The 23,837-nt window shown below is 36.1% G+C and overlaps 1 protein-coding gene across 2 annotated transcripts in view; it reads left to right on the top strand.

The window, feature by feature from the left end:
• The window catches only part of ADAMTS6 (ADAM metallopeptidase with thrombospondin type 1 motif 6), a 192,554-nt gene that overhangs the window by 130,342 nt on the left and 38,375 nt on the right, over positions 1–23,837 (top strand). Inside the window, exons 16-21 of one of the 2 annotated variants that reach the window (XR_004983049.2) lie at positions 2,653–2,786; positions 5,024–5,150; positions 6,337–6,417; positions 10,469–10,632; positions 10,960–11,366; positions 11,766–11,820. Coding sequence is in view for 1 of the 2 variants with exons in the window: in XM_036410424.2 (XP_036266317.1) it covers positions 2,653–2,786; positions 5,024–5,150; positions 6,337–6,417; positions 10,469–10,632; positions 10,960–11,098 (645 nt within the window). In the remaining variant the exon portion in view is untranslated. Of the gene's footprint in view, positions 1–2,652; positions 2,787–5,023; positions 5,151–6,336; positions 6,418–10,468; positions 10,633–10,959; positions 11,367–11,765; positions 11,821–23,837 lie in introns of those variants that run through there. The other variant, XM_036410424.2, reaches the window with a different exon arrangement.

The raw sequence follows: 23,837 nt of genomic DNA, 5'->3' as shown, positions 1-23,837 counted from the left end.
TTTTTGTTCTTTTTCTGCTCTTGCTCTTCTATTAATTACTGAGAGAAGTGTGTTAAAATATTGAACTATTATATGACTTTCTTTTTTATAAATTTTTGTTTCATGTATTTTGGATCACTTTTATTAAGTTCATTTACATTTGGGATTGTTTTATCTTATTGTAGGAGGATTTAATAATTACCATCTAGGTAATTGAGTGGAATAAATTAACACTAAATTCATAATATGCTTTAAATGAAGGTAATTGGTAATGTGACCTTCTATTTAGAGCACATGTGTCAAACACAAGGCCCGCGGGCCAAATCCGTTCCGCCAGGCCTTGCAATGTGGCCCGCACCGCGCTGTCATCACTGCACTCCGCTGCGTTTCCATCACAATGACAGTTTATGACTGTTCAGTAAACCATTCGGCCTGCAATTTAGGCTGGATTTTAGATTTTGGCCCCTTCTCTGATTGAGTTCGACACCCCTAATTTAGAGACTCATCCAAAATTCCTTTTTGAAATAATAGCAGTACCTCTTCTGAAAACTCATTGTAATAGAGAAAGCTATATACCCAATACATCTTGAGCAGTAAAAAAGGAGGAAATTTATTTCTATGAATACAACCATTGCAATTATATGTCTTGCCTGTCAAATACTATGTTATATAATTAATATAGTGTTAAAATTGAGTAAATAAAAGGCAACTGTTTTCTTTAAAAAGCCCATTACATAAAAAGCTACGTTAATTTTCAAAACATTACAATAATAAATGGGGGAAGAATAATAGTAGGTAGTAATGAAAACAATTCCAGTAATATAGAGCAATTTTATTCATGAGAATCTTACAAAAATAGATTATAAATACCTTGATTATCAGTTCAGAAAGAAATTATTTTATTGGTTACTTATTATTTCTGTGCTCAGGACAGCAAAATATATCATTACCCTAAGCTTAATAAAACCTTATAAGTCATATAAGAGTTTTATAGCCTACAGATAAAGAAAATGGAAGAAAACATGAACTTGGGCCAGGGGTTGTAAACTGGTGGTTCAAGAACAGTTTTTACTTACATAAGTGTTCTAATCTTCACAGAATTTTTGAAAATGTTGAATGAGTTGCCAAGAACAGGTTATATTTTAAAAATCTAGGTTTTTAATCTTCTCTTGAAAAATTAGGGTGTGTGAAAATATTTTGGGCCATCTTCTTGCATGATAACTATCCTCTATAATAAAACCCTAATATGCAAGTTGACTGAATGGCAGAACGACTGGTCACTATGATGTGCGCTACCAGAGAGCAGATGCTTGCTTAGTGCAGGAGCTTCGCCCTGGTGGTCAGTGCGCTCCCACAGGGGGAGCACCACGGAGCCAGAAGCTGGGCTCCCGGCTGGTGAGCGCAGAGGTGGTGCGGCAGCCTCTCCCACCTCTGCTGCAGGCGGGTGGTAAGGAGTGAGGGGTTCCCAGACGGACAGAGGGTGCAAGCTGGACTGAGGGACACCTGCCCCCTAGTGCATGAAATTTCATGCACTGGGCCTCTAGTCAATTATAACAGTGATCTCCTTTAAAGGAATGGTCTTTCTCTCACTTATCATTGTGTTCACCAGCCAGTTGGCTTCTCTCTTTTACCCTACATACCTTTCACTCTTCAGCAACCTGGGTCTACCTTCACTGAGGCCTAGGCACGCTGGTTCAATCCTTCTGCCTTATTTTCTTTATAAGAAGTAGTCAAGCTTTATTTCAAAGAGAAATTTTATCAGAATAATTAGAATAAGACCAAAGTGTTTTAAACTTCAAAAAAAGGAAGATTCAATATAAATTATTCTGCTTAGTACGTCATATTTTTAATCAATAGTTACATATTTGTAAGTCACTTTTTCATGCACTGTTTTGAGTGAAATATATCCATATTTATTGCTACTTTTCAATATATTATGAGGTTATGACATGCAATTTGCTTATTGCTTTAATTGGCTAATCTCATACCTATCTTTTATATCAACCTTAAAAAATACAAATTTCAATGACAAAATGAAAATGCTCAAGTTATTATATGTGTTCACAAAATAATATTAGATATTGTTTTAACTATTCAATTTTATAATATAATTAACTTTATCCTTGATTTGCTAATCTGATAGCAATTTATCTCCACACTGAAGCATACTCACGGAACATGATATGTTTAAAACAGGTACAAATAGTTTTATTTTACAACTACCATGTCCCTGCAAAAGTAAGGAGAGTTTTTAAATCAGATTCTAGTTTTTGTATAGGAATTGCAGAAATTCCAATTCGTTCTATAAGGTAAAAGTCTCAAGCCTCCTTAAACTATATTTCCTTGGTTCATTTTTTAAAAAGTTTTTATTTCATTTATTTGCTTCAACATGCAGGTCCCTCCACTGTGATCCCTTTTGACCCAAAATATATTGTAAACATATATTAGAAACACCTAAAATTTTTAAACTTGAAAACTACTTAGCAGGACCTTCATTAAGTTGCACAGGCAATGAAAATTTAGCAAAAGAGGAAAGAAACCTACACATCCAAGGTTATAGTCAGGGAATGATGTATATATGAATTGTAAATTTGCTATGGGTAATATTGGATCACTGTCTCATAGGAGAACCACTCCATTTATTTATTTATTTTTTTTACTGCATTTTTCCAGGTGGAGTGAAACCTTGCACATTACACTGCTTGGCTGAAGGCTACAACTTCTACACTGAACGTGCCCCCGCAGTGATTGATGGGACTCGGTGCAATACGGATTCACTGGATATCTGTATCAACGGAGAATGCAAGGTTGCTTAAATGATCACTAGAGGCCCAGTGCACGAAATTTGTGTACTGGGGGTGGGGTCCCTCAGCCTGGCCTGCATCCTCTCCAATCCAGGACCCCTCGGGGGATGTCCAACTGCCCTTCGCAATCAGGGACCACTGGCTCCTAACCACTCACCTGCTTGCCTGTCTGATCACCCCTAATCTTTCTGTCTACCTGCCTGATCGACCCTAACCACCTCTGCCTACTTGCTTGATTGCCCCTAACTGCTCCCCTACCGTCCTGGATCACACTTTACTGCTCCCCTGCTGGCCTGATCGCCTCTAACCGCCTCTGCCTTGCCCTACACCCAGGACCCAGGATTCCCTCCTTCAGACAAGCACCCAGGACCCGGGCTTCCCTCTGGCTGGCTGCAGGCACCCAGGACCCGGGCTTCCCTCTGGCTGGCTGCAGGCACCCAGGACCCGGGCTTCCCTCTGGCTGGCTGCAGGCACCCAGGACCCGGGCTTCCCTCTGGCTGGCTGCAGGCACCCAGGACCCGGGCTTCCCTCTGGCTGGCTGCGGGCACCCAGGACCCGGGCTTCCCTCTGGCTGGCTGCGGGCACCCAGGACCCGGGCTTCCCTCTGGCTGGCTGCAGGCACCCAGGACCCGGGCTTCCCTCTGGCTGGCTGCAGGCACCCAGGACCCGGGCTTCCCTCTGGCTGGCTGCAGGCACCCAGGACCCGGGCTTCCCTCTGGCTGGCTGCAGGCACCCAGGACCCGGGCTTCCCTCTGGCTGGCTGCAGGCACCCAGGACCCGGGCTTCCCTCTGGCTGGCTGCCGGCACCCAGGACCTGGGCTGGTCTCACCGGGGCCAGCCACAGCCGCAGGGGACCATAGTCAGGCGGCTTTGCCTGAGCCACAGTTGCAGGCTTGTCCCTCTCCTGAGCCACAGGTGCAATCATTTGCGCCCTGGATTGTGGGGTGTGTGGCTTGTCTCTCACCCAGGCCACAAGTGCAGCCGCCGGTGCCTGGAACCACAGGGACCATGGGTCATGCAGATTGTCCCTCTCCCAGGCCACTGGCACCTGGGACCAGGAGGACCATGGGGTGTGCAGATTGTCCCTCTCCTGAGCCACAGGTGCAGCCACTGATGCCTGGGACTACGGGCAGGTGGCTTATCCCTCTCCCGGGCTGCAGCCTCAGGACCATGGGGCATGCGGCTTATCCTTCTCCCAGACCACAGCCTGGCTGGTCCCCATTCTTCCCTCCCCAGTGTTGAGTGTCTGAACCATGAGGGTGTGATGACCATTTGCATACTAGTGCTTTATTGTATAGTATTTTTTTTCTTGTTTTTTTTTTTTTTTACCTTAAAGTGAAGGACAAGGCTAAGCCCCAGAAAGAAAGAAGATACAAAAACATTGTCTGTTTTACATAATTTCTTGCAAACATCTCCTGGCTGCTGGCCTCCAAATGTATCTGATGATAGCCCAGTGTGTGTGTGTGTGTGTGTGTGTGTGTGTGTGTGTGTATGTGTGTGTGTGTTTACCTGAAGAAAAGGTTATTTCTGTGTCAATATTAAAATTCTTTTTAGATGATAAAGACCCATGTACAGCTTACTGGTATATTCAGAGATTACATGCCTGGTATCAATGGCTAAATGACAAATATACAAATTTAAATACCAAAATTTGTACCAAAAATATATAAGAATCCGCATCTCTATGGTTCAATGAAAGTCTGAAAGGTAAAGTTTATGGCAATTTTATTTAGCTAGTGGGTACAGGTATTCATTTTTAAAACTTACCCATCATGAATTTCATAGCTGATCCTTGACTTTAACAATTGGATAATCCAAAAGGGCTGGTGATTGAGAAAGGGCAAACTGTCATGCTCAGTCAGGACTCTTGCTGTTTTAACTTTGTTTAGGACTAAAAGCCATTTTTTTTAGTTCTTACATGTATTGATTTGGGGTATAAGTAAGAGTCCAATGCTAACACATGATGATATTTTAAGAATTGAAGCATGGTATCTATAAATAAATAAATCTAGGTTAGAAATATAGACATCTATTCCTGGGGAATCAGAATTTTTTTTCTTTAAAGTTATGTATTGAGAAATGTTAGCTAGGACTTAGTGGAGAAGAAGGTAAAAGTGGAGAGGAAAATATTTCTCGTTTTGATTTGCTTTCATGGAAAAACAAGTAAATAAATACGCTACATTTATTTGATTAGTAGGAATTCTTCTTTTTCACACACTGAATATTCTTCCTGTTTGCAGCATGTAGGTTGTGATAATATTTTGGAATCCAATGTTAAGGAAGATAAATGTCGAGTCTGTGGAGGGGATGGAAGCACCTGCGATGTCGTTGAAGGGTTATTCAATGAGACGTCACCCAGAGGAGGAGGTGAGTGTGTAGAGGAAACTCTTTCTCATGCATCTGTGTACTTGGAATAGGCACCGCATTTGATCACCACTACCACCCCTTATTTTAAAATTTCTTTAGGCAGACATTGCTTTCCCCCCAAATTACTTTCAGTCTTTTAAAGTATTAAATATGGCTTCATGTGAGATTTTTATTTTATTTTTTTATTGTCTAAAATTTTACATATGTCTTCTTTGACCTCAATTGACTACCCTCCCCCCGCCCCCGCAGCCATTCCCACCCCAAGCATGTCCCCACTGTCCCTGTGTCTGTGTCCATTGGTTATGCTAATATGCATGCATAAAAATCCTTTGGTTTCTCTCTAACCCATTTCACCCCTCCTATCATTTGTCTCTGGATCTATTCTTGTTCAGCAAATTATGTTGATCATTATATCCCACATAAAGTGAGATCATGTGAAATTTATCTTTCTCTGATTGGCTTATTTCACTTAGCAGAATGTTCTCCAGTTCTATCCATGCTGTTGCAAATGGTAAAAGCTCCTTCTTTTTTACAGCGGCATAGTATTCCATTGTGTAGATGTATAATAGTTTTTTAATCCACTCATCTGCTGATGGGCAGTTAGTCTGTTTCCAAATCTTAGCTATTGTAAATTGTGCCACTATTAACATAGGGGTGCATATATCCTTTCTGCTTGGTGTTTCTGGTTTCTTGGGATAAATTCCTAGGAGTGGGATTACTGGGTCAAATGGGAGTTCCATTTTTAACTGTTTAGGAAACTCCATACAGTCTTCCACAGTGGCTGAACCAGACTGCATTTTCTCCACCAATGCAGGTGTGTTCTTATGTAAGATATTTTAAGTAAATATTATTTCCTTTCAATTTGACTTCATTTTGCCATGTTTCCTTAAAATACGAATTTCCATAGTAGATTGATGTGTGGGCCACGGTTGAGAAAATAAAATGAACCAATATTGTACATGTTGAGGCTTTAAAAGTATCCTGAGGTATTTTAGAGGAAAAAAAGAATACTCTAGAGGTATTCATTAACCAAAAGGGGAATTTGCCCATATTTCATAATTTGTATAGTGGAAAGTTGACAAAAGCATGGTAGAATAAGGAAACTCGTTACTGAATGGTTATTAAACATTCATTTTCTGACTGAGGCTGCATAATCTACTTACGCTGGCTGTCTTCTGTGGTCCAGGCTACCTGACAGTTGTGCAGATACCAAGAGGTTCTGTTAACATTGAAATCAGAGAAGTTGCCGTGTCACCTACCTATATTGGTGAGTAGCATATTTTGGTAGATTTCAAAAATTAAGAAGGTACAGCACAATATCCTAAAGGAAAAGACATAGTGCTTTGCCAACTAGAGACAGACTCAGAGAGCAGGCAGACAGCTATGGAGTTTGGGGTTGGGGTGGGGCGGGGCGGGGGCAGTGTGTAGAGGGATAGAGAAGGAAAAATAGAGAACTCATGGACATGAACAACAGTGTGGTGGTTGAGGGTGGGAATAGTGGGTGAATGGAGGTGGAAGAGGACATAAAGGGATAAATGGTGATGGAAAAAGAAAAACAGACATATTGCTTTGAGGTGGAATACTTTTATGCTAAAATGAAATTCCAAGTCTTATAGGACCACATGTAAGAAAACTAAACATAAAAATTAGTAGTTTATAGCTTACTCTTCACTAAGTTGCTTATTTGATTTTAAAACCAATGTTATTGGGGAATAACATATATAATAAAGTACATCCTATCTAATAAAAGAGTAATATGCAAATTGACCATCACTCCAACTCACAAGATGGCCACCCCATGTAGTCAAAGATGGCTGCCCCTATTTGGACACAAAATAGCCACTAGAAGATGGCTGGCAATGGAGCATAGTTGTGGGAGATAAGGCCAGCTGGAGAGGGCAGTTAGGGGTGATCAGGCTGACAGGAGAGGGCCGTTAGGGGTGACTGGGCCAGCAGGGCAGGGGTGTTAGGGGTGACCTGGCCAGCAGGAGAGCGAAGTTGGTGGGGAACCAGGTCTGTAGGGGAGGGCAGTTGGGGGTAACTAGGCATCCATGGGAGGATAGTTAGGGGTGACCAGGCTGGCAGGGGAGGGCAGTTAGGGGCAATCCATCCAGCAGAGGAGAAGTTAGGCATCAATCAGGCTGGCAGGGGAGTGGTTAGGGGCAGTCAGGCAGGCAGTTAGGCAAGCAGTTGGGAGTCAGCAGTCCTGGATTGTGAGAGGAATGTCCGACTGCCCATTCAGGCCAGATCTCAGCCTAAATGGGTAGTTGGACATCCCTTGAGAGGTCCCAGATTGGAGAGGGTGTAGACTGGGTTGAGGGACACACACACACACACACACACACACACACACACACTGTGCACAAATTTCATGCACCAACCTCTAGTCCAGGCGTCCTCAAACTTTTTAAAGTGGGGGCCAGATCACGGTCCCTCAGAGAGCTGGAGGGCCGGACTATATGAACTACTAATTCCTACTGTAACACCTCGGCTGCGCTCACTGCCCAAAAAACCTGGCGGGCCGGATCAGACTCCTCTGCGGGCCACATGTGGCCCGCGGGCCGTAGTTTGAAGACGCCTGCTCTAGTCCATTAAAAGTATAAAGTTCAAAGAGTACTGACAATTATTTGTGTGTATATATAACACAGCCAAAATGTAGATCATTTCTGACTCTAAAACATTCTCTTATTTGCTTTTGCAGTTAAATCCCCCTAGCCTTAGCCTCAAGCAAACATTGATCTTTAATCTGACTTATGTATTTCACTAGTCACCAGTTGCAGGAAGATTCATGCAATAGGGCTTCCTGTGGAGGTCTCCATTGCCCTGCCTGCTACCCTCCCTTCTCCCCTGCCCCGCCTGCTTTCCTCCCTTCTCCACAGCTCTGTCTGCTTCCCTACTGCCCCACTTGCTTGCTTCTCCGCAGCTTTGCTCCCTTCTGCAGTGCTTGGCTTCCTTCTATCTTCAGTCTTCACTCTCAGCCTGGATATGCAAATCAACGGCCATCTTGGTTGGGTTAATTTGCATATTCACTCCTGATTGGCTTGTGGGCATAGCGGAAGTATGGTCAATTTGCATGCTTCTCTTTTATTATTAATAGAATTATATTTGTCTGGAATTTAACATAATGGGATAATACATTATATACTTATATGGCTTTTTTTTTTTTTACTCAGCATAATGTTTTTGAGAGTCATCTATATTGTTGAATGTATTTGAAGTTCACTCTTTTTTATTGCTAAATAATATCCCAATGTATGGATATATCATAACATTTTTATTTACTCACTTGTTATGAATATTTGGGTCATTGTTAGTCTTTGACCATTATGAATCAAGTTTCTTTGAACATTTATAAACAAGCTTTGAGTGGACATATATTTTCATTTCTCGTAGATAAAAGTCTAGGAGTGAAATGATAAGGTTATATAAGTACATGTTTATTTTAACTTTATAAGAAATTACTAAACTGTTTTCTAACATGGTTGTATTATTTATATTCTCACCAATACTTTAGATGAGTTCCAAATACCTACTCCCATCCTTTTCAAAATTGCCAGTCTTCTTAATTTTATCTATATAGATATCATTTTTGTGTTTAAAGTGTCTAAACAAATTATTTTTCCTATTTAAAATTTTTTATTAAATCATGAGTTCTTTATGTATTCTATACAAGTCTTTGTTAAAATACATGTTTTATGAATACTTTCTCCTAGTCACTGGCTTATCTATTTTCTATCCTTATTGGTGTCTTTTAATTTGCATGAACTCTAAGTTATTAAGTTTTTTATTGTTTGGGCTTTCATGTCCTTATAAATTTTGCCTACCTCAAGGTTGCATATATTATCTTCAACATTTCCTTAAGAAAATATAGTTTTAGCTTTTACATTTAGGAATATGGTCTATTTTGAGTTTTTATATAAGGTATAAAGTTAGGGTTGAGGTTAAATTTTTTTCATATAGATATTCAATTACTATCACACCATTTGTTGAAAAAGATTATTATTTCTTAAGTCAAAAGATCAAATTCTCCTTGTTTCCCTTCTTGCACATATCACTGTCCTGCCCTGTCCAGGCCAATGTCTAAGAACAGCTAATTCATGTTTTGTGAGTTTTCTAGTTGTTTACATTGATGGGCAAATCTAGTACCAGTTATTTCAACAGGGAAAGAAGTGGATATTCTATTTAGTTTATGTTTGATCTTTTGAAACAGATTTAGGTTCTCCAAGACCCCTAGTGAGGCCTGGATGAGTTCTTTTGTCCTTTAACATATCATTGCCTTTTCAATAAGTCTTTAAAAAATAAGATGACATTTCGAATACATCTTTGGGTAGAACATCAGTATAATCAGGCTCTTCATTTATTCTAGAAGAGCCCTTTATTTTTTCATCATAATTTTGGAGTCAGCAAGACTCAAAACAAAAATAAGATTTGTAACATTAAATTTTTCCCTTTGATGATTCTCTGTCGATAATGCCACATCCATTGAAATATATATTAATTAGTACTTCTTTTTATGGTTGAATAATATTTCCTTGTATTATAAATACCACAATTTGTTTATTCTTTTATCCATTGGTGGGCAATGAGTTGTTTCTACTTTTGGTTATTGGGACTAGAGCTACTATAAACATGTTTGTACAAATATTTGTTTGAGTACCCATTTTCATTACTTTTGGATATGCACCTAAGAGTGGAATTGTGGTATTTATAACAAACAAAATACAAATTCATCATCATCATGCTGAATTTATTATTTGCCAAATGGCTAGTCTTTTGTCTTGGTTTCATATCTTATCTTTTTTTAAAACTAATTTAAGAAGCTTCTTTTGTCATCTATTTTAAGATGCTTCATTTTTAAAAATTATTATTATTGATTGTTATTTCTTAACTATCTGTTTGGTTGTGTTGTTGTCTGTCTGAGTGCCAGTACCATAGTTTCTCCCCAACCCATAAATTCATATAATTACTCTTTAATATTTCAACAGGAAAGTCTGCTTCCTCCAGATCTCCCATTTCTAGTTATTTCTGTTGTCATACTTTTCCTTGTTAGTTCCATATGTTTATTTCTCCAGGTAACATTTTATTCCTTTCTATCAATGACATCATAAATACTTGATAGCTTATTGGCATTCACATGGAAAATTGCCATTTTAATTTTTACTTTAGAAAATAGACAAGAATGGCATCTCTAAATGGAAATGAACATTCATTGAATACTTGTTATTTACCAGTGACACTGTAGTAAATGAAGTTTCATGTTTTTAGGTGTACTGTGATTCTTTTTTTTGTTTTTTGTTTTGTTTTTTGTTTTTTTTTAGCTTTAAAATCTGAAACAGATGAACACTATCTTAATTGTGGCTGGACTATTGACTGGCCTAAGAAGTTTGATGCTGCTGGGACAACTTTTAACTACAAGAGACCAACCGATGAACCAGAATCCTTGGTAGCTCCAGGTCCCACCTCGACAAATCTCATTGTCATGGTAAATGTGCCTTTGCCTCTTTGTTTTCCCTGCTTTATAGTTAAATTAGGTAAATAAAGGTGAAATGCTTTACCCAAATGTTTAAAATCTTTGAAAAGTTAAAGCCAGAGTGCTCTTCCATATGAATGACCATTTCATTGCTTGGTTGAATAAAATGTTTATAACCAAACAAGGTAGATGAAAGACATGGCTCTAAATTACCTATGAAAATGGAAGGAGAAAATTCAATATAAGTGCATAAGGCTTACTTTATGGCATTATCTTCTTCAAAAGAAATAATAATATTCTGAATGAAGGCTCATTGTATTTTAATTATCTTAATGGCAGATTCTGTTTCAAGAAAAGTATGAGGGAATTACATATAAGTTCAATGTTCCTATCCCTCGGACTGGCAGTGGAGACAGTGATATTGGCTTTGCCTGGAATCATCAGCCTTGGTCAGAATGCTCCGCTACTTGTGCTGGAGGTAAGACACCCACTAGGCAGCCCACCCAGAGGGCAGCATGGAAAGCAAAACATGTTGTGAGCTATGCTTTTGTGTTTGCTAAAGAAGCTAATTGGAAACATTTCTTGCAGGTTTGCTTCAAGCTGTAATTTAGCAAAAGAAACTTTGCTTTAATTATATTATATTCCATTTGTTTTTAACCTCATGTAATTTGTACAGATTTGTTGGTAAAATACATCTTGGCACAATGAGTGTCTCTGCTGATGCTTCTCCCAAGACTAACTTGAAGGTGGGCTGTTTGCTTTTCGTGAACACATTCTTGGTAAAGAACATCAAGAGTTTTAAACAAGAAAATGGGCAAGAATCAGGCGGCATAGATACAGCTTCTTGTAATGGGGCATGAGGATGTATGTCTGTGTGCTTGTGTGTTTGTGTGCTTGTGTGTTTCCCATTATTGTACTCAGTCTCCCTTCTCCTGCTATCCAAGTTAAGGGGCTCTTTACCAGGATACTACAATCATTACTGGTGTCTAGGTCTCTGGGTTAATGGTGTGTGCCGACCCCCAGCATAGTCCCTCAGAGAGGTAGCTCCTAGGCGGTGGTTGGTGATGTGTTGGTTGTCCCATGTGCTTTTATCATGGGTGCCTTTTCCCCACAATTTACTCTATTCCTAATCCTCCTCCCTCTAGTGGCCACCAATGCAATTCTTTACCTCTGGCTGGGAGAGCAGGACAGTTGGCTTCCTTCAAAGCCAACACCTTTGCTGCTGCATGGACTGGTGAGTAGAAGTGCTGTGCAAGCAGCATCTTCATTCTCTCTGGAGACTAAATGCATCGCCTCCACCGTACACCTTGATTGCAATAGGCTGAGAAACAATCCTATCCTTCAGGCCTACGCTAGAGTAAAGTGCCTCACCATTCTGAAAGCAAAGACTAAAGTTTGGTTATATTTAGAATGGGAGAGATTGAAATAAGATGAATGATCCCATTTTACCCCATATTCCAATGTATTACCAATTTTTCCTTTCTTAACTTCTTGGAAACCTATCACTTAACGTGAACTTTGTCCAATCTTGTCCTGCACTCAGTGAATCTCTGATACCTCTGATTTTCAAGGATTGAATCAGAGAAATTATTTTCACAGAAATGATTTTCAAATAATAGATTTAGTATTTCTGGACTCATACAGAAGTAAATCATTAACTACAAACCCAAAATTTAGTAGTAAGCACTGTCTAAAGTAAAAAAAAAAAATAATGATGTTTCCTTCTGTGTGAAGTATCATGAAACATGGTATGTATAATTTATGGCATATTTTAAAAGATTTCTAATTCCCATCCATTTTTTTGTGGAATGGTTGGTGATTTTTAATGTAAAGATATAAAAAGTATAGGACATTACTGTTTCTTTTAATAAAAGAAAGGATATTTAAAATGAATTATTCAAGTGAGTTCCATTGTATTATTTATTCATTAGTGGCATTTATATATATAGATTTCTTCCAATTAAATTACTTTTTTATTCAATCGATACTTTCCCCTTAACAATAAATACATAACTCAGGTCCTAGGTAAGGTGAGATAACTTACTTAAGAATAATTAAAATCATTTAAAGTTTAGGAAATTTAATGAGGAAAGTTTAAGTGTTGAGATAGATTAACTTAGAGAAGAGAAGGCTGAGGGAAAGTGTATCTTCAAGTATGTGACAGAAAGTTGAATGGCAAATTCTTAGTACCTGTTCATCTTTGTACTAAAAATTGCTATATTTGGGGATGCTTTAGACATAGTTTTGTCGGAGGCCAAGAAGGGATTAAATGAATTCTCAATGTTCCTTCTAACCCTATGATTCTTTTGTTCAAAAAGGGGATAGTCCAACAACAACAACAAACAAAAACAAAAAAACAAAAAAAGAGAGAAAAAAAATAAGTCATGAAGAATGAATTTAAAAGAAAAGCCTTGAATTTCTTAAAGAAATATGAAAAATCTAAATGAATGTTATTCTTTCCCATAGCACTTGTATTGAGAAATCATATTAGAAAAGTAACTTCTTGTGATAAGGGATAAATCAAAAGAAAAGGAAGGCGAAAAGTCCCTGGAAAGAGAATTTTCTTTTCTTTATTATTTATACTTCTCTTTTCTCTCTGAAGTTACTAATTGGAGATATTTGAGGTGGTTTTGGCAATTGGAATTTTGCTCATTTGTAAGTGATGGTGTCAGCATTCATGGGGTCATTGCCTTCTTTGGAAGAGACATGTACAGTGCTTGAAAGTTGGCAGGCTTAGTGTGAAGAGCTCCCATTTGTCTTGGTAAGTGGATCTCCAAGTGTGGTCCCTAGACCAGCAGCATCAACATCACTTGAGAATTTATTAGAAATGCTAATTTGGGGATCCTCTCTCAAACCCACTGAATAGAAACTGTCTGGATGGAGCACAGCAATCTGTGTTTTAGCAAACCTTCCAGGTGCTTCTGATGCTCGGTCAAGTTTGAGAATCACTGGTCTTGGTTGACAGAGAAATTTAAAACCTAGCACTCTAGACACAATAGAATCCACATGCTCATCACTGAAGTCTGTGCATCTCCCTAGACTCTTTTGCACCTACAACAATGTCTGGCACATATTACTCAATAAGTATTTGTAGATGAGTGAAAGAACAAAAGGAATTATTTTGGCAATTATATATTTGTGTGGAAAATGAGAGCTTGGAAATGCTGTTTTTCTCATGAGGTGAGGCTAAAGGATTGCCACAAAGCATAATATAATTTTGATTAGCATAGATAAGTAAAACCAAGCTCCTCTCTTTTGTTTTCTTTATTCTGAATAGGTGGGAAATATTTCCTTGGCTATAGAATACGGATATCAATTATTGGAGTCATTATCTTTCCACATACCCCTACTTTAAACCCCCAAGTTTCTTAAATACAGGAAGCATATGGTTGAGAAAATCTTTTGAGACTTGGAAATCTTGATCAAAGAGGGAACCAGTTATCTGCTTGGTAGTAGTAAACGGAACTTCATCTATTGTTAAGGAATCTTCCAGGAAATAGTTAGTTCTACCTAGTCTTTACTAAGTAACTAAAGATGAATACTAAAGTTAGTTCTCAATTGGCATACTTCACTCTAGTCTTTCCAGGGTGGTGTTAGGTATCTTGCTGTCAATTTTTTTTTTAAATGGAAAAAGTGAAAACAAGATCTGAAAGAACTTCCTATTGCAATCTTATAAGACTCCTCAATGTTTTTACCTATTGCTAACCTGCATGTTTTATTAACGGCAAGACCTTTGGACTTTGTGTTTGAGAACAATATTGGTAGTTTTTTCTTGTGAGATCTTTTAAGATAAGAAGTTTTGAGACTGTTTTTCTGTTGCTTAGCAGATCCAATGACAAATCTAATGCTTTAGGAAACATTGCTGGTGACTAAGTTCAAGTAATTGTCTTTTCTCTGAGTCAGTGATGAAACACTTCTTTAGCCTGCATAAAAACATTGACATGACCCGGGGTATTGTCTTCAGGATAAATGTGATTTTTAAGATACAGTTATACTCTTCCTCTGAGTGAAATCCAAGCCCATAAATTATAACTTGGCTATTTTCTGAACCACTGTTACTTCAAATAGAGTTTTTGGTTTTTTATTTCTTATCCAAACTACTGAATGCCCTGTAGTTTATCTGACTTTCAAATTTATATACCTCCATTGTATTCATGATTAATGTGTCAATTGATAAAGGTTAGCTGGACTGTAAGAATTGTATTATTTTAAAATACAAAGATTTAGGAGTGTTTTTTTTTTTAAATTTTTATCTATTAGTAATTTATGCCAGTATGCCTTTGCACTCTGACTTCTCAATGTTCAAATAACAAATACTGTACATTTATCCTTTGATTTTAGTCATACATATTCTACTTTTACTAACGTTTGGCTAGATATGGAATTCTCAGATTTTAGTGTGCATCAATATTACCTAAGGTTTGTTCAAACAAGATTGTTAGGTTCTGCCTCCAGGTTCTGATTTGGTGGGTCTGGCATAGATTCCAAGAATTTGCATTTCTGACAAGTTTCCAGTGATGCTGCTGCTACTGGTTCAGAAACCAGGCTTTGAGAATTATTGGGTTAGACACCTAGGTTTCATAAAGCTAGTGTCTATTAACACAAAGTAATAAATCTTTTAGGTAATTATCCATATTATAGTTGTAATCCACATTACAACTAGTCTTTTTAATGATAAATGGTTCTACAATTGAGCTCTGTAATAATAAATGCAATTTTATAGTTTGAAATACATTTTCTGGTTACCTGTTTCATTTTATCATTCTAGGCAGCACCATGAGGTAGACATTGATATGATTATTTCTATTTTGTAGGTAAAATTCAAGTGAAGTAACTTGCTGAAATTAGGACTTAGAACTTGAGTCTTTAGTGATTTTAAAAATGTAGCATTTTCTTTCATAATAAAAATGGTCTTTACCTTGAACAGAGCTTTTTCTCTAGTTGGCAACCTCAAGAGAGCCACATGATATAGCCCCATTTAAAAATAGCTTCTTTACTAAGCTTGAAATTTCATTGCTTCAAATGCTTTTCCCAAAGCAATGGATCTCACCTGTAGCTGCATATTGGAATTATTGGAGAAGTTTAAACAATTCTGTGTTTGGCATTGCCCTTAAAGATTTTGATTTAATTCCTTAGGAGTGTGGCATGGGCATCAGATTTTTAAAAGCTCCCTATGTAATCCTAATGCACAGTTAAGATTGAGCAGTACTGCCTTTGAGGTTGATTGAAAATTTATTTATTTTTCAAAGGATTTACATTCAGATTCAGATACCTCTGGAACCATTACTAACTCACATCTCTGTTATTAATTGGCTACTAGTTGACTATACTGATTAATGAGGTTTGGGTATAAGTATTTGGAATGAGAAAGTATAGAGGATCATCAGAGAAGGGAATGAAAAAGGTGGCAGGATGCCAATTAATTTCATAATTTGCTTGAGTGGGCATTGGCCTTGGACATGCATTTGGAAAGATTTTTTATAGTTCAGCTTATTTGCATGCCTTATTTTATCGGATGGGTCACTTATAAGCCTCTAGTTAGTGCTTTTAAAATGCACTAAAATTGTGCTAAATATCACTTCTTGGCCTTTTGGCTAATATCAAGTGAAACTGTGCTAAACAGATTTTGAAAGCTTGTTCTTCTAATTACAAGTTTTGTGGTACTTATAGAGCTAAAATGCGTAAGTGGACATATATTCAACTTTAATTTAGATCCATAAGTTAGAATATAAGATGCATATGATTCCTGTTTTAACTCAATATTTATGAAAACTAATAAGAAACTTATTTTCTCTTTGTGACTTATAGTTCTAATCAGAAAAATTCTTCTATTGTTTTAGGACATTTTTGTTTTGTTTGTTTTGTTTTTTTGATAGAGGATGAATCCTTGTAAAATGCAGCAGTATTAATCATAATTTTCTATCTTTCTGAATGTACTCTCACATCACACTATTCAAATTATTCCCTTATAACCATACTACCTCTTTAACACCTTCTCTTATTTAATATAGCCTTTAGGCTTAAAGCAAAACCTCCCCAAATCAACAAACTAATAGTTGATGCTGTAATTGTTGCATTTAACTTTGTACCTGTTCTGCCACTAAACAAATCTAAGGTTAATTCCTTTGTGGTGCAAAGAAAGAACAGAAATACATATTCATTTTGTATGTAGTAGTTTTAAATTTATACTCAAAATATATACAATCTTTGTCCTGCGATTCACTTTATTGACACTTCTGATTACTTTTCCCAAATTGTTTTTTTCTAGGGTTTTCTTTCTTCCTCTTTGTGTAGAAGTACAAAATTTAAATACCAAAGAACTCAATTTGAAACCTGAAAAACACACAAAGGCATGGAGGCTGAATAACATGCTACTAAACAATGAATGGGTTAACAAGATCAAGGAAGAAAAAGATACCTTGAGACAAGTGAAAAGGAAAACACAATGACCCCGAATCTGTGGAACCCAGTGAAACAGTTCTGAGAGGAAATTCAGAGTAACACAGGCCTACCTCAAGAAACAAGAAAAATCTCAATATAGTCTTACACCTGAAGAAATTAGAAAAATAACAACAAACAAACCCAAAAGTGATTAGCAGGAAGGGTATAATAAAGGTCAGAACAGAAAAAAATAAAAGAGAGTCTAAAATAAATACAAAAAAAATCAATGAAATCAAGAGCTGGTCCTTTGAAAAGATAAACCTTTAATCAGACTCATCAAGAAAAAAAGAGGATCCAACTAAATAAAATTACAAATGAATAAAAAGTGGCAACTGACACTACAGAAATACAAAGATTTATGAGAAAATACTGTGAACAACTATATTGCCTAACACATAAGACAAGTTGGAAGAAATGGATAAGTTTCCTGAAGCATACAATCTTTCAAGACTTAATCAAGAAGAAACAAAATCTGAACAGATTACTACTAATAAAATTGAATCAGTAATTAAAAAAAAACTCTCAACAAACATAAGTCTTGGCCTGAATGTCTTCACAGATGAATTTTACCAAACCTAAAGGAGAATTAATACCTATCCTTTTCAAACTATTAAAAAATTTGAAGACAAGAGAAGACTCCTAAACTCATTTTATCACCCTGATTCCAAAACCAGACAGAGACATTACAAAAAAGGAACATTACAAGCCAATATTCCTGATGAAGATAAATGCAAAAATCCTCAACAATATTTTAGCAAACCGGATCCAGCAATACATTAAAAAGATCATATTACTATGATGAAGTGGGATTTATTCCTGGGATGAAAGTTTGATTCAATGTCTGAAAATCAGTTAAAATGATATACTATATAAACAAAGTGAAGGATAAAAATTATATGATCATATCAATAGATGCATGAAAAGCATTTGACAAAATCCAGCATTCATTTATGGTAAAAACTGTCAGCAAAGTGGGAAAAGATGGATATACCTCAACATAATAAAGACTGTATATGACAAACCCACAGCCATCATACTCAATGGGAAAAAGCTAAAAGCATTTTCCTTAAGATCAGGAAAAAGACAAGGATGTTCACTATCACCACTTTTATTCAACATAGTTTTTAGCCACATCAATCAGATAAGAAGTAGAAATAAAAGGCATCCAAGTTGGAAAGAAGGAAGTAAAACTGTCATTATTTGTAGATGACATGATACTATATATAGAGAGAACCTTAAAGATCCACTATAAAACTATTAGAAGTGATAAATAAATTTAGTAAAGTAGCAGGATAAAAAATAAATATTCATAAATTAGTTGCATTTTGCACACCAATAATGAACTATGAGAAAGAGAAAGTAAGAAAGCAATCCCATGTACACATGCATCAGAAAGAATAAAATACCCAAGAATAAATTTAACCAAGGAGATAAGAGATCTGTACTCGGAAAATTGTAAGACACTGAAGAAAGAAATTGAAGATATAAATAAATGGAAGCATATACCATGCTCATGGATAAGAAGAATTAACATCTTAAAATGTTTATGATACCCAAAGCTATTTATAGTTTCAATTCATTTCCTATCAAAATACCAATGGCATTTTTCATAGTACTAAAACAAGTAACTCAAAATTTATATGGAATCACAAAATATAACTACAAAATAACTACAGCAAATCTTGAGAAAGAACATTGTTGGAAGTGTCATTCTACCTGATATCAAACTTTACTATATAACTATGTAATCAAACAGTATGTTGCTGGCATGAAAACAGACACGAGGATCAATGAACAGAATAGAGAGCCCAGAAATAAACCCACACCTATATGATCAATTAATATATGACAAAGGAGGCAAGAATTTACAGTGGGGTAAAGACAGGTTCTTCAATAAATGGTGTTGGGGTGTTGGGAAAATTGGACAGATACATGCAAAAAAAAAAAAAAAAAAGAAAGAAGCTAGGCCACTTTTTTATACCACATACAAGAATAAACTAAAAAATGAATTAAAGACTTAAATATAAGATCTAAAACTATAAAATTCCTAGAAGAAACAGACATAAACCCTAACATTGCTATTAGTGATTTTTTTAAGGATATATCTCCGTGGGCAAGGGAAGCAAGAAAAAACAAACAAATGGGACTATATCAAACCAAAAATTTTTTGCACTGTACAGGAAAACATGAATAAAACTAAAAGATAGCCTATTAATTTGGAGACAATATTCACCAATGATACATCCAATAATATCCAAAATTTATAAAGAAATCATACAAGAAAAAAACTCTTACAAGTTAACACCTAAAAACAACACCCAAACAGTCCAATTAAAAAGTGGACAGAGGACCTGAATATACACTTCTCCAAAGAGGACATACAGATGGCCAATAGTTATGTGAAAATATGCTATAATAATCATTAGCTGTCACTAGTCACCAAATTAAAACAATAATGAGATATCATCTTAGACCTGTCAGAATGGCTAGCATGCCCTGGCCATTTTGGCTCAGTGGATAGAACACCCACCTGTGGACCAAAGGGTCCCAAGTTCAATTCCGGGCAAGGGCACGTACCTTAGTTTGCAGGTTCCTCCCTGGCCCAGGCCCTGGTCAGGGCTCATGCAGGAGGCAACTGATCAATGTGTTTCTTTCACAATGATGTTTTTCTCTGTCTTTCCCTCTTCAACTCTCCCTAAAAATTAATGAAAAAATGTCCTTGGGTGAGGATTGACAACAACAAAAAGAATGGCTATCAATAAATCAACAGACAACAAATATTGGCGAGAATGTGGAGGAAAGGGAACCCTCCTGCACTTGTTGGTAGGATTGCAAATTGATGCAAAAACTATGGAAAAAACATATATGTTCCTAAAAATATTAAAAATAATGCTACTTTATAACCCAGCAAGTCTATTTTGGGGTATTTACCTGAAGAAATCCAAAACAGAAATATGCATTCTTATGTTCATTGCAGCGTTATTTATATTAGTCAAGATCTGGAAGCAACCTAAGTATCCATCAATAAATAATTAGATAAAGATATGGTATATATACAATGGAATATAATTTGGCCATAAAAAAGGATGAAATCTTGCCATTTGTGACAACATGGTTGGATCTAGAGGGTATTACGCTAAGTGAAATAAGACAGACAAATACCATCTGACTTCCCTAAAATGTGGAATTTAAAGTACAAAATAAATGAACAAACAAAACAGAAGCAGTCTCATAAATAGAACAAGCTAATGGTTGGCTATATAGAAGGGGATTTAGGGAGTTGAGTGAAAAAGGTGAAGGGATTAAGTCATGGGGTTATAAAGTACAGCCAGCATAGAGAATATAGTCAATAATACTGTATAGTGCCAGACTTATTGGGGGCTCACTTTGTAAATTATATAAATGTCTACCCACTAATATAAAATAATATCAAATGGCAACTGTAATTGAAAAAATTTTTAAAGCCATCTCAATTTGGTCAGGTTTCTGCTTACAAACAAGTATTTCTCTGCTAAATATTTGTTGCTGGACAGCTAAGGCAAAAAGAAATGTTACATCTGTGCTTAGATTGAGGTAGAGGAAGACGGAGACAGGTTTGTTTTTAGAGGCAATTTGTTTTAGATTTTATTTTATATTTTTAATGTTTTAGCTTTTAAAATTGTATTTAAATTATTTTTCATTTTTCAATTACAGCTGACATACAATATTATATTCGTTTCAGCTATACACTCCAGTGATTAGACGCATTTAACTTACTCAGTAATCATCCTGATACATCTTCTACCTGCCTGACACCATACATAGTTATTAGAATATTATTGACAATATTTCCTCTGCTGTACTTTCTATCCCCATGATTATTCTGTAACAACCAATTTGATTCTGTTTGAAGATAAAGATTTTTCTTATATATACATACTATGGGTTATTCAAGAATGTTTCTGATCAGTTGTCATTGACCATTTAAAATATTATCATTACTTTTATATTTAATTAGACTAATTATTTTTTCTTGTATGTTTGATGCTTATTTTAAATAAGTGATTTTTCATTTATTATTCTTTTATTCTTCTGGGTGTCATCTTAAGCCTTGTATGTGTGTGTATATGTGTGAATTGCTTATAAACTTAAAATATATTCTTTCTGTGTATCTTCTTTCTAAGTAAGACATTGTGTGTGTGTGTGTGTGTGTGTGTGTTTTTAAGACATATTCTTTTTATTTTACTATTTGTGATTTCACCTGATTCATCAGTATTCTCATAAATATTGAAACTGGTCTCTACTGACTCATCAGTATTCTCATAAATATTGAAACTGGTCTCTACGTCCAACCATGTTGTCACAAATGGCAAGATTTCACCCTTTTTTATGGCCAAATTATATTCCATTGTATATATACCATATCTTTATCTTTTAAGATGCTTCATATAGTTTTACAACTGCTATTTTGTATTCTTCTGCTTTAGGGCCATATCTTTCAAACTGCATCATGGAGCTTCAGGACACTGCAGAATATTGTGCATTTTCAATGCAAATATGGTCACATCAGTTGTATGCCACAGACTATTACTATTAAGTTGTTTGGACCTAACTAATTATTAAGTAAAACTCTTCAGTATTTTTTTCTGCCTTGCTTCTGTGAAAAATTTACTGAGACACTAAGGATGCTGTGAACCAAGAAAGTTTAAGAACTCTTAATTTAGGTTAAAATGAATGTCATTAATGTTGAGAAAACTGAATGTTGTTAAAGTTGGATAAAAATTAGTCACCTCGCTTCAGTAGACATTGAATTTCATTTCATAAGAGGGAAAAAAGGCATATAATTTGTTTCTTCAGGGTCCTGGTGGTGTTCAGAGTTTAAAAATCAGTCTCTTTTAATTAAGGAACTAGAGATCTTAAATAACATGTAATTTCTCTTTCAGATCTGTATTAAGTATTTCTGCTGATGTGCCTTCTTGAATATGTTTCCTTCCTTTGTCTCTGTTAGTTCAGTTTAAGAGTTTAAGATTGGTGGGTGATTTAAACAAAAAAGAAGAAAGGGAAAATAAATTATATATTTAAAAAGCCCCTGATAGCAAATTCCTTTCTGCAATTTACTACCTAAAAAGTTTATGTAATAATCTACACTATCCATTTTTTAATAACATGTTTTTTTCCAATGATTTTAATGAATCTATCATGCAGATAGCCATAGCCCCTTTAAAATGTTGGTTATTTCTACATTGTTTTTTATGGAAACATTATAAGTTCATGTTATAGTTTATTGTTCTTAAGAATGATACAACACAAACATAATATACACTTAAAAGTATTGCTAAGTCATTCTAAAAATAACACATTTAAACTTTTTTTTAAAAGCAATTATTATTAAAAAATATATATATAGAATGCAACCTTTAGGCCACTACTAGTATCTGCCTGAAAGAGTACAGATCTCAAAGTACCAGATAAAACAGAGGCAAAAGCTTTGCCTTTTCAGGTCATCCTTTTAATTTCTTTGCTAGTTCTATTGGGTCGGCAAGTAAGTAATTGCGGGTTTCACACATATATGGCTTCAGTTGAATTTTTAGGTTTGCAGACGTAGTAAAAATGTAAAACACATTTTGTTATTTGATAGTTGGCTATTCAGCTGTTAATCAGTAAAAAAAGTTTTTTGATCTGTTTTGTACTTTTCGTTTGGCGTTCGTTGAAAAATGGAAAATCAAAAGGAACATTTTCGTCATATTTTGATTTTTTATTTCCACAAAGGGAAAAACGCATCGCAAGCTCATAAAAAGTTATGTGCTGTTTACGGTGACGAAGCCTTAAAAGAACGGCAGTGTCAAAATTGGTTTGCCAAATTTCGTTCTGGTGATTTTTCACTCAAAGATGAAAAACGCTCTGGTCGTCCAGTTGAAGTTGATGACGCCCTAATCAAAGCAATAATCAATTCGGACTGTCACAGTACAACATGTGAGATTGCAGAGAAGCTTCATGTATCACATACATGCATTGAAAATCACTTAAAACAACTTGGCTATGTTAAAAAACTCGATACATGGGTTCCTCACGAACTGAAAGAATCACAGTTAACGCAACGCATTAGCAGCTGCGATTTGCTAAAGAAAAGTAATGAAAATGATCCATTTTTAAAACGACTGATAACTGGTGATGAAAAATGGGTTGTTTACAACAATATCAAGCGGAAAAGATCGTGGAGCAGGCCAGGTGAACCAACTCAAACAACATCAAAAGCTGATATTCATCAAAAGAAGGTTTTGTTATCAGTTTGGTGGGATTACAAAGGAATTGTCTACTTTGAACTCTTACCACCCAACCGAACGATCAATTCTGATGTCTACATTGAACAACTAATGAAATTAAACAATGCAGTTGAAGAAAAGCGGCCCGAATTGACAAATCGAAAAGGTGTTGTATTCCATCATGACAATGCAAGGCCACACACATCTTTGGTCACTCGGCAAAAATTAATGGAGCTTGGTTGGGATGTTTTGCCACATCCACCATATAGTCCTGACCTTGCACCATCTGATTACTTTTTGTTTTGATCTTTACAAAACTCCTTGAATGGTAAAAATTTCAATAATGATGATGATGTCAAATCGTACCTGATTCAGTTTTTTGCTAATAAAAACCAGAAGTTTTTTGAACGTGGGATTATGATGCTGCCTGAAAGATGGCAAAAGGTCATTGATCAAAATGGGCAATACATTACAGAATAAAGTTATTTAGTTCTATGAAAAAATTGTCTTTGATTTTCTTTAAAAAATCCGCAA

Source organism: Pipistrellus kuhlii, unplaced genomic scaffold (assembly GCF_014108245.1).
Source record: "Pipistrellus kuhlii isolate mPipKuh1 unplaced genomic scaffold, mPipKuh1.p scaffold_m20_p_4, whole genome shotgun sequence".
In the NCBI taxonomy this organism is placed as follows: Eukaryota; Metazoa; Chordata; class Mammalia; order Chiroptera; family Vespertilionidae; genus Pipistrellus; species Pipistrellus kuhlii.
Note: the sequence above shows the minus strand (reverse complement) of the source record. Positions and strands in the feature narration are given on the sequence as shown.